Here is a 12,764-nt window from a genome sequence, read left to right as displayed (position 1 = left end):
TTTCACAACACCCCACCACCCGCCATGCCTTTCCTCTAATTTCCTCCTCCCCTGCAAGCCTAAACAGAACTTGAGTTTTCTAATCAAGGTGATCTGCTAAGGATTAAAGCAGGGGTGTCAAACTCAATTTCATTGAGGGCCGCATCAGCATTGCGGTTGCCCTCAGGGGGCCGGGTGGGTATGGCCAGGGTGGGCGTGGCCTACTGAGTGGGTGTGGCTAGAGTGCATATGGCCTACTGGGTGGGCGTGGCCAGCTCTACATCGTTTGCATCAAGGGTGCCTATGGGGGCCTGGGCAGGAGTGGGACAGGTCTGAGAGTCTCTGGCAGAAGGAGGGTCTGTGGGCCAGGGTCAAGGCAGTGGGGGCCGTTCCCTCACTGTTTCCAGGATGGCTTCGCGGGCCACATGAAACCATTTCGCGGGCCGCATCCGGCCCCTGGGCCTTGTGTTTGACATGTCTGGATTAAAGGATGGATGGATGGATGGGACAAGGTTTAGGTAAGACAAAACTTCATTGAGCTTCCATGGACTGGCATGGTTTATCTGAACTCAGGTATCTTTTTAACAACTTCTGACTCTTTAAGCCAGGGCTTATCAACCTTTTCATCCATTGTACCACGTTTAGGATATGGCAACATCCGAGTACCACCAGTCGCCTTGCAAGGTGTCAAAAACTTGATGACCAAAAAGAAAAGAAAAAAGTGATGTACAGGTAGTCCTCGACTTACAACAGTTCGCTTAGTGACTGTTCAAAGTTACAATGGCACTTAAAAAGAGGCCCCCAAGCCACAGCTGAGCAAGACACCTGCCTGCCCTCCTGGTGGCGCTCTTCCTCCTGTCCAAAGTTTTCATTGTGAGCATTTTTGTTGAGGATTGACAGCAGGGTGTGGGGATGTTTGGTTATTATTCCCCCCATCTCCTGGGTGCTTGCAGCAGGTTTTGGTCACTTCACATGACCCTGGGACACTGTGACAGTCATAAATATGAATCAGTTGCCAAGCATCTGAATGTAAATCACAAGACCCTGGAACATTCCAGCTGATTGGTGCTTTTTCTGGGCTCAGAAGCACCAGATCAGTGCTGAGCTCCAGCTGGAGCCTGGCACTTCCGCTGAGCCCTGACAGCCCCGAAGAAGCACTGATCCTGGCGCTTCTGCTAAGCCCTGAGAGTCTTGCAGCTCCAGCCATCTCTCGCTCAGGCTTGTGCGGTGCTGCCACTGGTTCAGCTCATTCCCCTCCCCCACTACCACTTTTCTAGGATGGTTGCGTACCACCTGCCAGGTGCCAATGTACCACAGGTGGTACCCGTAGCACTGGTTGAAAAGCCCTGCTGTAAGCAATGCAGGTACTGACTGAGTTTCTATGTCTATGCATAAATTTCTTTATTCCAGAGGAAGGTACAGTACTAAATTCCTTTGCAGTTGAAGTAGGAATGTAATGGTCAATCCAAGTTCCACCTCATAGTTATTGGCATTTACACATACCTTGGGGGGGTGGTCTACCATCTAGGACAATGCCCTCCAATGGGAGTAGTATGCATTACTACAATTATATAAAACTCTTAGGATTTCTCTTTTGTATTGTGAAAATCAGGCTAGTAAATATGCTGTGTGCTTAATCCTAATATAACTCAAGAACCAGCTGTAGTTAGGTAAACAATGGATCATCCCCACGAAGGCAGAAAGGAATTCACCTAAATCAGGGACTTTTTGCATACCCTGCACTGTGAAGCAAGTCTCAGTCCTTTTGGGGAATTCCTAAAATTTTGGCACTGAGTTTTCACAGGTGGGCTGGTTACTTTATCAACAGAGAAAAGAAAACATAGGACTGTGGTCAAAGAAGGCAAAAGGTTTTGGTAAGCTAAGTACACGCTCTCTGTCTCTGAGCGTGAAGTGTGCCCATTAGACTCTTCCTGGGGAATGTGGCAACAAGCTAATGCCCAAACCAGGCACAAGGCTGGAAAAAAATCTCCCATCAGACATTTTAAAGGCTTTTTAAGTAGCAAATCTGTTTTCTGCTGGCTGTAAGTCATTGAAAAGGTGAAGATCACTATGGAACCTAGCCACATTGAATTCTAATCATCAGTCTGTTGCAATATAATTTCCCCCCAGAAGAGGAAGGTTTGCATTCTCCATTTGTGGAAGCTAGAATCTGATGTTTTTCTGCTGGTGGTAACAACTGAGGAGCAAATCTGAAAATGCCCCAAAACATCAATGTGGAACTTTGGAAAAGTACTCAGTAAAAGATTTGGCAGTACTAGTCATGGATGTAAAGTATGTGTGTGCATTTATGTGTGTGTGTGTGCATGTGTATATGTATAGGGGTTAACAATGGCTAATGTATTTTTGATCCAGTAGACTTCAGTAGGAACCTAGGTGGAAGACTAGACACTTCAGGGGTACTCCAAGTTATTCAGAATTACAGCACTGAGCTTGCTTAAACAAAGGTTGAGGGAATGTACTCCTTCACCAGTCGGAATGTTTTCCTGGCCCTCTCCTGTGCCTCTTCCTCCTGCTGACCACTGCAAACACAAATAAGACCTACCTGCATTTCAGCTACCAGAATGCCATTACTGAATAGTAGCACAACTGTGGGATTATATAAACAGACACATACTACAGTGTTATAGAGCAAATTACTATCTCATCTATAAATTTCCCTCCTATAAAACAGGAATAGTTGCAATTTTCTATATAAAACTTCTGTAAACATATACTGTGCATTGTTTCATATGGTATAGGTTCTCCTGCTTGAGCAGGGGATGGATTAGAAGACCTCCAAGGTCCCTTTCTATTTCTATTCTATTCTTAAATTTTTAAAGAAATAAATTTTATATGAGAAATATTATTTATTTAGAAAAACAAATCCAATTATAGGCATTAATTGATTTAATATCTTTTAGTGCACAGTCTTCCTAAGATCTTCTCTTTTTATAAGAGACCATGGAGAACAGTTTCTCTAAGCACAATATTATAAAATAAATTCCTGAATTAGACCAGGTTTTAAATAATAGAATTAAAGACAGAAATCCTTAGCAGGAAAATCAGGCAGCATGATACCTGCACCAAAGCTATAGTCGATAATACTACCCATCCAATCCTCAGAAATACTTGCATGTTGCATGGGAAGCATTCTTTTTCAGATTTTTTCCCCCACAATTTTTAACCATTTCTTATAAGCCACCCAGCATTTCTTTAAAATGACTAATGGGGGAGAACAAAACTGGCACCTGATTGTTTTCACTGCAAAAGGCTGATAACATGATGGCAAGGAGACACACCTGAACTTCATCAGGGAGGGACCGGGACATGGTGAGAATTTCCATCAATGGAAAATTTTCTGCCCTGCAGCTCCAGCCTTTTGTAGTGTAAAACTGTCTTTGCAATGCTAAAAGCAAAATGGAGCTGAGTCAAAAGTTAATTAGCTCAGCTGCAGAAGATAACTGTATAGAAGGGGCTTTAGCCAGGCAGGTGGAAAGGGCCTAAGGCTTATTATGTAAAAGTGTTTGGTCTAATGGAATAATACAACAGAGTAAATAACTGAATTGCACATTAAAGGACAGGCATTATCTAACACTAAATACACACACACACACACACACCACATATACATACACACAAACATATATATTATACACACACACATACACATGGCCATAAAAGGCTTCATTTTCCAATTGGCAATCCATTTACACTTGTTATCCTTGGCATACAAAGTAATTTATTTTACTGTTCCAGTAAGTTAAGTTTGCACTGAATACACAAAGGGTGTTTCTAGATCACTCTGAAATAGTTTGAGACTATATATCTTCTTTCTATTTCATTGCAGCAAATGAAGTAAAGCGTTCATCAACTCAGATTTGAACAGCTTTATTTCTGAAAATAGCTTGAGGCTTTAATATTTTTTTCACATTTGTGTTCCCCATAATTCAACTTATCCATTAATTTCTGTTTGCCTTATTTAGTTGCCAAAATGCTGGCTATCTGGTTAATTATATGTATCTTAGTTTTAAAATTGTAATGCTATCTTTTCAAATATCTGAATCATGACATATATCAAAAAGCACATGGAAATAATGGCTTCAAATGAATTTTACTGATTGTAACGTTTTGATTATAAAAGCATTGTTTTTTTCCTTCAAATTTAGTTCTTTCATGTCCCTTTAAAATGTATAAAGCCCTGAATTTAGTATTATTTTAATAAAATATATACATACATAGACAGAGAGATGAAGAATTGACTAGGAAAAAATGATTAGTCATACAAACCAACCCTAAAAAAGAATTACCATGCAAACCATCAGCAACCAAAGGTCAAAGGTCCTTAGAGCCTCAGAAAAGGGGTTTCCCATAATGTCCCTGCAGCAGTTACAGTTTCCAATGATCACTTTTGTGACTATGCAACTGGGCTTATATTACTAGCTGCAACATCACAAAAATGACACTGGCAACTGCTAATTAGCTGGCAAAATAAGAATTTGACCGTTTTTAAAGTGAGCAGTATTAATAAATGCCATTGCACACAGCAAGCAATGATAGCATAATATATATTTTAAGCAAAGCCCTCACGTGTGATGCTAATTATCTTTTAGCTTAGCAGTGTCTCTTTAAAGTGTAAATGCGCTCCCTCTGGGCTCAAGAAATATTTAATTACATACTATCAGTGCATGACTAACAAGCTGGTCCAGAGTTAAAAAGCTTAAGTCTATTGTTCAAAATGAAATTAGGATTCTGGAACCGTTAAACTGACCAGTATTTTGAGAAGGAGCAGCTTCACCTTTCAAACACTGCATTCTGCCTGAGCAGTTTAAGCTTACTGAGGGAAGAAGAATCTTCCTTCATTCATCAATATTTGAGAGCACAATATTTCAAACAGTGAAGAGCTTTTAATCCCTTAGCTTTAATTCATCTATTCAACAAATTACAACCTATTCAACACAATAGCCTTTAGCAAGCAGGAACAAAAAAAGCACAAAGTAGTTGTTTTCATAGTCTAACAGAATCTGTTTAATTAAAAATAAAAAACAACAAAACAAATGCATAGTTCTGAAGACTCTGGGGCAAATTTTTCTCAGTGATGAATTATGGTACTAGGGAATGGGTTATCTATATTAAATATCTCTATGTACGTGCATGTAGAATATACTTAAAAGTAAACATGAACAGGTTAAAGGGAAATCAAACCACCTCAAAAGTAAGGGACGAGGTGGGGTTGCATTTTGTAAGATTAATTTAAGAATCTAGTTCTCTTGTAAGGCGTTAATTTTTCCAAGAGTGTGGAATAATAACATATTAAAATAGTTAAGACGTTAACTGTAAAATCAATTCTACTAAGGAAAGAAAATTAAGATTGATGAGAAATTAATATTAATATTTCTCAAAATTGCTTTTGGCACACAAAGCAGTATTTCATCTGTTTTGTCTTTTATAAGGTAATAGAATTATAATTTAAAAACAAAACAGAACTCATCCCCAAACCCTTGTGGATAATTTGTAATGAACATAAAAATAAATCAATTTTACTGAAAGTATACACTTGGTTGTCTGATAAGATGCATATTCATAAAACTTTTAATAGCTTACTTGTATTTTTTTCTTTTAAATCCAGATGGATTTCTTCAAGTCACTCTTTTATTCCTTCACAATTTCATTACACTCGCAAGAACCTCGCATAAGGCTTGTGGATTTTACTCTTAGGCACAGCAGTAACAAGCAATTTTAGCCATATCTCTTAGGGCTAGTATTCTGCTTATAGATAAGTACAGACTATTAGTTGGCAAATGTCTGTTGACTGGAAAATGAATACATGGAAAACAGCAACAGAAGATAGTTGCTATACTACAAGAAATGTATAGCAGAATGACTGTGAATTGATTCCAAATTAATAATCAAATTTAGATATTATCTAGAACTGTTTGAAAAATTTCTCAAGACTTTGATTGATGGGGCCCTCAAGTCACTGAGGATTCCTAGCCACCACATAGAGCTTCTCTGTGATGATCTTAAGACTGCTCATTGATGTAAATAATTAAATTATTGTAATATGGATCAAGTACTATGTATTGTTTATATAGATTTTATTAATCACTATGTATTTTGATGTACAACATAATAATGTTTACAAAGTGCTAATTCAACATGTTATACGTTTATTTTAATGCTAACAGCATTATTTGGAGGAACTTCAATATAACATATTGAAACTTGCACATTTCAATATAATGTACTGAAATTTGCATTTTTCAATGAACCATTGTGGCATTTCAATGAATTTGACTAGATAACATTTCAAGGAACCTTAAAACTGATTTCTAGTGGAAGGGGAGTGCTTAGACACAGATAAGAGATCCAGAAATTATTTAAAGCATTGAGATATAAAGAAAGAAATTCTAATCCATTATCCCAAACTATTTTCTCAATCACTTTAAAACAAATGAAAAAGAATTTAAATATCATTAAAATAACCAACAAAACATGGGGGGGTGGGGACACTAAGTGATTACATGTGGGAGAAGGTGATTAATGATATATCTCTGCATTACCACGAGCTTGATACATAGATCAGTGCAATCAAGAGCTTTGGATCTGTTTTGAGAGCGGGTAAAGAGGTTAAATTGGGCAGACTTGTATAGAAAGGTTCTGCGAATAGCTTTTTTCTGATCTATGGAAATTCAGCCTAGGAGTATAGAACTGGATGATGTTTAAGTAGTCATCTGTCAATCTGCTTCAAAATAAAAAACTTTTGCATCTCCATTAGGCCCCAGTCCATCTTAGCTGTGCTTTGATTATTCTAAATACAAAAAAGTATATTAGAGCTGAAGTTGCTGAATGTCTAGAAAAATAGAACAATATGACTTTGCAATATGAAAAGTGAGTTTTACCTCAAGACAAATATAGTAGCTTCAGTTTATTGGCATGACATATAGAAATATCTCCACCTAATATGCTTGTTGTACATGCCTATTTAAAGAAAAGAAACACCTTGTACTTATATGGAATTGTTGGTTTAGATTTTTTCAAGTGCATTAATTATGATGTTAAAAGTCATAATAAGCAATTTAATTACTTATATTGGGAATGCTGGCTATTTGCATGATTATATCTATAGAAATGTTTCTCAAGCTTGACAATTTGAAGATGTGTGGATTTCAAATCCCAGAATTACTCAGCCAGCTTAGTTGGCTGGAGAATTCTGGGAGTTGAAGTCCATACATCTTTTAGAAGCAGTTGATATTCAAAATACTGCCTGACTAGGTTTAGAACTGTGATATTAAGTGGATCATTCTGTATGCCACATTTTACTGTGTGAAACCCTAGGAAACAGACTATTTTGGCATGGGAGAAAGAACAATATATTAAAATTCCCTAGCCACAATACATATGTACTATATGTTACAAGTAAGTCCATGATAGCCTTGCATCTGCCTCATCATCTAGTACAAATTGCTTAGATTATTTTCAGGCAGTGCACAGTTCTTATAACTGCTGTATTCTTTAGCTTGGGAATTAAATAATTATTTCTACTGTACCTGCGAAAATCCAGAAGGGATCTTGTGGATGCAGGAACTTGTTGATCATGCCAGGTAAGATAATGGAACTGGGTTACTGTCCGAGTCTCATTGCTTTGAAGATTTTTCAAGTAAAAACTTCTTACAAGGAAGTCTTCACACCAGATGTGTTCAGAGACCAGATTTACCTATTGTAACATAAAAAGTGCAAAACTGAGTCAACTGTAGAATATAACTAAAAATGTAAAATGTTATGTGAACTTAATTGGGGCATGACTGAAAATGTTTCAAAAACCAGTACACTATGTCAGGGATTTTCTGGGAATTAAAAAAAATATTTTTGATTATTTACTCTAATTAAAAGAATATACCTTTTGCTAATACACTATATATTTTATATGGTGATTGCTGCAGAAGTTAAATATTGGGCATATAAGAGTTATCATTTTACTGGCAATATAGGAATCAGTGAACTAAAATTGACAGGAATGGGTGAATTTAATTCAGATGACTATCAGGTATACTACTGTGGGCAAGAATCCCTCAGAAGAAATGGAGTAGCCTTCATAGTCAATAAAAGAGCATGAAAAGCAATACTGGGATACAATCCCCAAAATGACAGAATGATCTCAGTTCGAATCCAAGGCAAACCATTCAATATCACAGTAGTCCAAGTCTATGCCCCAACCATCAGTGCTGAAGAGGATGAAATTGACCGGTTCTATGAAGCCCTACAGCACCTTATAGAACTAACACCAAAAAATGATGTGCTAATCATCATGGGGGATTGGAATGCTAAAGTAGGAAGCCAAAAGATAACCGGAATAACAGGCAAGTTTGGCCTTGGAGTACAAAATGAAGCAGGGCACAGGCTGATAGAATTTTGTCAAGAGAATACGATGGTCATAGCAAACACTCTTTTCCAACAACCCAAGAGACGGGATCTACACATGGACATCACCAAACGGTCAACACATAAATCAGATTGACTATGTGCTCTGCAGCCAAAGATGGAGAAGCTCTATACAGTCAGTAAAAACAAGACCAGGAGCTGACTGTGGCTCAGGCCATGAGCTTCTCGTTGCAAAATTTAGGCTTAAACTGAAGAAAGAAGGGGAAAGCACCAGGCCACTCAGGTATGAACTAAATCATATCCCTGATGAATATACAGTAGAGGTGACAAATAGACTTAAGGAATTAGATCTGATAGAAAGAGTACCTGAAGAACTATGGATGGAGATTCGCAACATTGTACAAGAGGTAGCAACTAAAACCATCCCAAAGAAAAAGAAATGCAAGAAAGCAAAATGGCTGTCTGAGGAAGCTTTGCAAATAGCTAAGGAGGGAAGCAAAAGGCAAGGGAGAAAAAGAAAGATACACCCAATTGAATGCAGAATTCCAGAGAATATCTAGAAGCGATAAGAATGCCTTCTTAAATGAACAGTGCAAAGAAATAGAAGAAAACAATAGGGAGGACCAGAGATCTCTTCAAGAAAATTGGAGAGATGAAGGGAACGTTTCATGCAAAAATGGACATGATAAAGTACCAAAATCGCATCCCTCATCGCGTCCGCAGATAACTGCTCAGCCGCCCTGTTTAGGGTAACTTGTTCCCTCCTTTCTCAGGAGGTGAGGGAGGAGCCCTTGCAGGGGAGGGCCGAGGAGTTTAGCCAGCATCTTGCGGACAAAATCGCTCAGATTCGGACCAGTTTAGACTCTGACTGGGCAGAGTCTGATGGGGAGGAATCGAGTGGTCTTGAGAGTATTATCTGGACTGAGTTTGATCCTGTGGACAGGATTATGGGGAGGCTGAGCTCTACCACCTGTTTATTCGACCCGTGCCCTTCCTGGCTGGTTTATTCAGCTCGGGAGGAGACACAAGGCTGGTTCCAGGCAGTGATATCTGCTTCTTTGAGTGAGGGTGTCTTTCCTGCCGCCTTGAAGGAAGCAGTGGTGAGACCCCTTCTCAAGAAGCCTGCCCTGGATCCAGCTATTTTGAATAACTTTCGTCCGGTCTCCAACCTTCACTTTTTAGCGAAGGTTGTTGAGAGTGTGGTGGTGCATCAGCTTCCTCTGTTCCTGGAGGAAACTGATTATCTTGACCCGTACCAATCGGGTTTCAGGCCCGAGTACAGCACAGAGACGGCATTGGTTGCGCTGATGAATGATCTCTGGCGGGTTCGGGACAGGGGTTGTTCCTCTGTCCTAGTCCTATTAGATCTCTCAGCGGCTTTTGATACCATTGACCATGGTATCCTGCTGCGATGTCTCAGGGGGTTGGGAGTGGGGGGCACTGTTTTATGGTGGTTCTCCTCCTACCTCTTGGGCCGTTCGCAGTCGGTGTTGACGGGAGGGCAGAGGTCTGCCCCGAGGTCTCTCGTTTGTGGAGTTCCTCAGGGGTCGGTCCTCTCTCCCCTCCTGTTCAATATCTATATGAAGCCGCTGGGTGAGATCATTTGTGGTTTTGGGGTGGGGTATCATCAGTATGCCGATGATACCCAACTTTTTCTTTCCACCCCAAACCAACTCAGTGATGGCCTCGACATGATGTCCCGTTGCCTGGAGGCGGTTCGGGTTTGGATGGGGAGAAACAGGCTCCAACTCAATCCTGCCAAGACTGAGTGGCTGTGTGTACAGGCATCTCGAGTGAACCATTCTATTCCATTTTTAATGATGGGGGGTGAGGTGTTACCCCCGTTGATAGGGCTCACAACTTAGGTGTCCTCCTGGACTCGCGGCTCAGTCTTGAAGATCATATAGGAGCCGTGACCAGGGGGGCTTTTGCCCAGGTCTGCCTGGTACGCCAGTTGCGGCCCTATTTGGACCGAGATGCCTTGCGCACAGTCACTCATGCACTCGTGACCTCCCAGTTAGACTACTGCAACGCTCTCTACATGGGGCTGCCCTTGAGGACCACTCGGAGGCTTCAGCTGGTGCAGAATGCAGCCGCGCGAGTTGTGATGGGGGCTTCCTGATACTCCCATGTAACACCTCTGCTCCGCGAGCTGCATTGGCTTCCGGTTGCCCTCCGGGTGAGATTCAAGGTGCTGGTGATGACCTATGAAGCCCTAAATGGCTTGGGTCCGGGATATCTGAGGGAACACCTGCTGCCGGCATCAAATTCCCTTCGTCCTGTGCGCTCCCACAGGGAGGGCCTTCTCAGGGTGCCACCGGCAAAGGATTGCCGGCGGGCAACACCCAGGGGGAGGGCCTTCTCTGTGGGCGCGCCTGCCCTTTGGAACCAGTTACCTGTAGAGCTCAGGACTGCCCCTGATTTTCGTTCGTTCTGTTGGGACCTGAAGACCTGGCTCTTTGAGCTTTCCGGCCAGGACTGAGAATTTTTAATTTTTAACTTATTGTAATTGGGTTTTTAAATCAGAGCTATAGGGGTTTTAGATTTTTAATCAAGGATAATTTAATCTATTTTAATTGTTATTAACTTTTTGTATTGTAATGTTGTTTTAATTGCCTTGTGAACCGCCCTGGGTCCTACGGGAGAAGGGCGGTATATAAGTTCAATAAATAATAATAATAATAATAATAATAATAATAATAATAATAATAATAATAATAATAATAATAATAATAATAATAATATGGCAGGGACCTAACAGAGGCAGAAAAGATTAAAAAGAGGTGGCAAAATTACACAGAAGAGCTATATAAGAACGAGCTTAATGTCCCTGATAACCACAATGAGGTGCTCACCTCATCCTACCTAGAATGTGAAGTAAAGTGGGCCTTAGGAAAGCTGAGCAACAACAGAGCTAGTGGAGGTGACAATATTCCAGCTGAGCTATTCAAAATCTTAAAAGACAATGCAGTAAAAGTGCTACACTCAATTTGCCAGCAAATGTGGAAAACTCAACAGTGGCCGTAGGATTGGAAAAGATCAGTTTACATTCCAATTCCAAAGAAAGGCAGTGCCAAAGAATGTTCAAACTATCACACCATTGCACTCATTTCACATGCTAGTAAAGTTATGCTTAAAATCCTACAAGTTAGACTCCAGCAGTATGTGAATTGAGAACTACCTCAAGTACAGGCAGGATTTCGAAGAGGCAGAGGCACTAGAGATCAAATTGCCAACATACGCAATTTGTTGACCTGACCTGAAGTACCTCCCCATCACAAGCCTCTCTCTGATGACTCACACCTGGCCCATCACAAGACCCTCACTTCTCACTTGACACTGCCACACCTGAAGCCCTTATATAAGTAGAACACTGACACAGACATCCACAAAACGCCGCTGAAGGTGTTACCTAGCCTGGTAATGAAATGTGCAGAAACCAACACTCAAGCTCAGAAAACCAACCTTCACCCTCATCCTACATCTGAGCTACAGATATTCACCATTATTGCAAATGCTGCAACTGTCATAAGTAATGCCCAGATCACAATTACATAACTGCGGAGTTGCTAGGATTACTACAACTTTAAGGACCAATTGTGAATACCACTCCTTCAGCCCTGTCATAACTTTGAGTCGCTTTGCATGTCATTGTTAATTGGGATTATCAGTAAGGTAATCATCCACAAATAAGTCACTAAGTGAATTTGTTTTAAGCATAAACTCTTATTTATTTATTAATTCTGTTTACGTCAATCTTCCTCTTCTAGTAAAGAAATAAAGCTGAGAGGAATGGAAGAATGGCCTAAATTTTAAACCATAGCTCCCTGAAAACCTTATACAAGTAGAAATAGGGGAAAAAAATGTGCTACCCTCAAGACAAATTCCTGTTCCCTCCCTACCCCTCAAATTTTAGCAGTATAAGACCCAACAATGGGTTTGCGTTTTCTTCATGTGCAAAGATAATGCTAGCTCAGGCAGAGTGGAGTAAGAGGAAATACTGTTGTATTCGATAGCTAAGACATATATATATGTAAAATGACATATATATGTAAAATGACTAGAATTTCACTTATTATTTATCCTGCATTCTTTGCAACATAATCACCAAAAATAAGAAATAACATTCTGTGTTATATTAATACACTAGTAATAATGTGTTGTATAGAGAACAAAATCTGCAGGTGATCTAATCACCCATATACTGCAAACAGTGGTCAGATGAAATACTTTTAAAAATGTAAAAAAAAATAGAAATCCTTTATAGTTAAACTGAAAAATAGACGGAACAATCCAGCTTTTCTTGCTGCCTAAGGATGATGTACAGATCAACAAACGTGATGATTATAAAGTTGCTTATTCCTTTAGAATTTATACTCATCCCAATCTAGCACCAAAATTAGACA

General features: G+C 39.9%; 1 protein-coding gene across 1 annotated transcript in view; it reads right to left on the bottom strand.

Moving 5' to 3' along the window:
- PTPRN2 (protein tyrosine phosphatase receptor type N2) overlaps positions 1–12,764 on the bottom strand; it is a gene marked incomplete at its 3' end in the record, with an annotated part of 756,267 nt that overhangs the window by 39,521 nt on the left and 703,982 nt on the right. Inside the window, exon 19 of the mRNA XM_083376709.1 lies at positions 7,527–7,693. Within this exon, the coding sequence (XP_083232835.1) occupies positions 7,527–7,693 (167 nt within the window). The remainder of the gene's footprint in view (positions 1–7,526; positions 7,694–12,764) is intronic.

The sequence above is a fragment of the Vipera ursinii genome (genome assembly GCF_947247035.1).
Source record: "Vipera ursinii genome assembly, chromosome: Z".
NCBI classification, from domain to species: Eukaryota; Metazoa; Chordata; class Lepidosauria; order Squamata; family Viperidae; genus Vipera; species Vipera ursinii.
The sequence above is the reverse complement of the archived record's forward strand: the minus strand, read 5'-3'. Positions and strand labels throughout refer to the sequence as shown.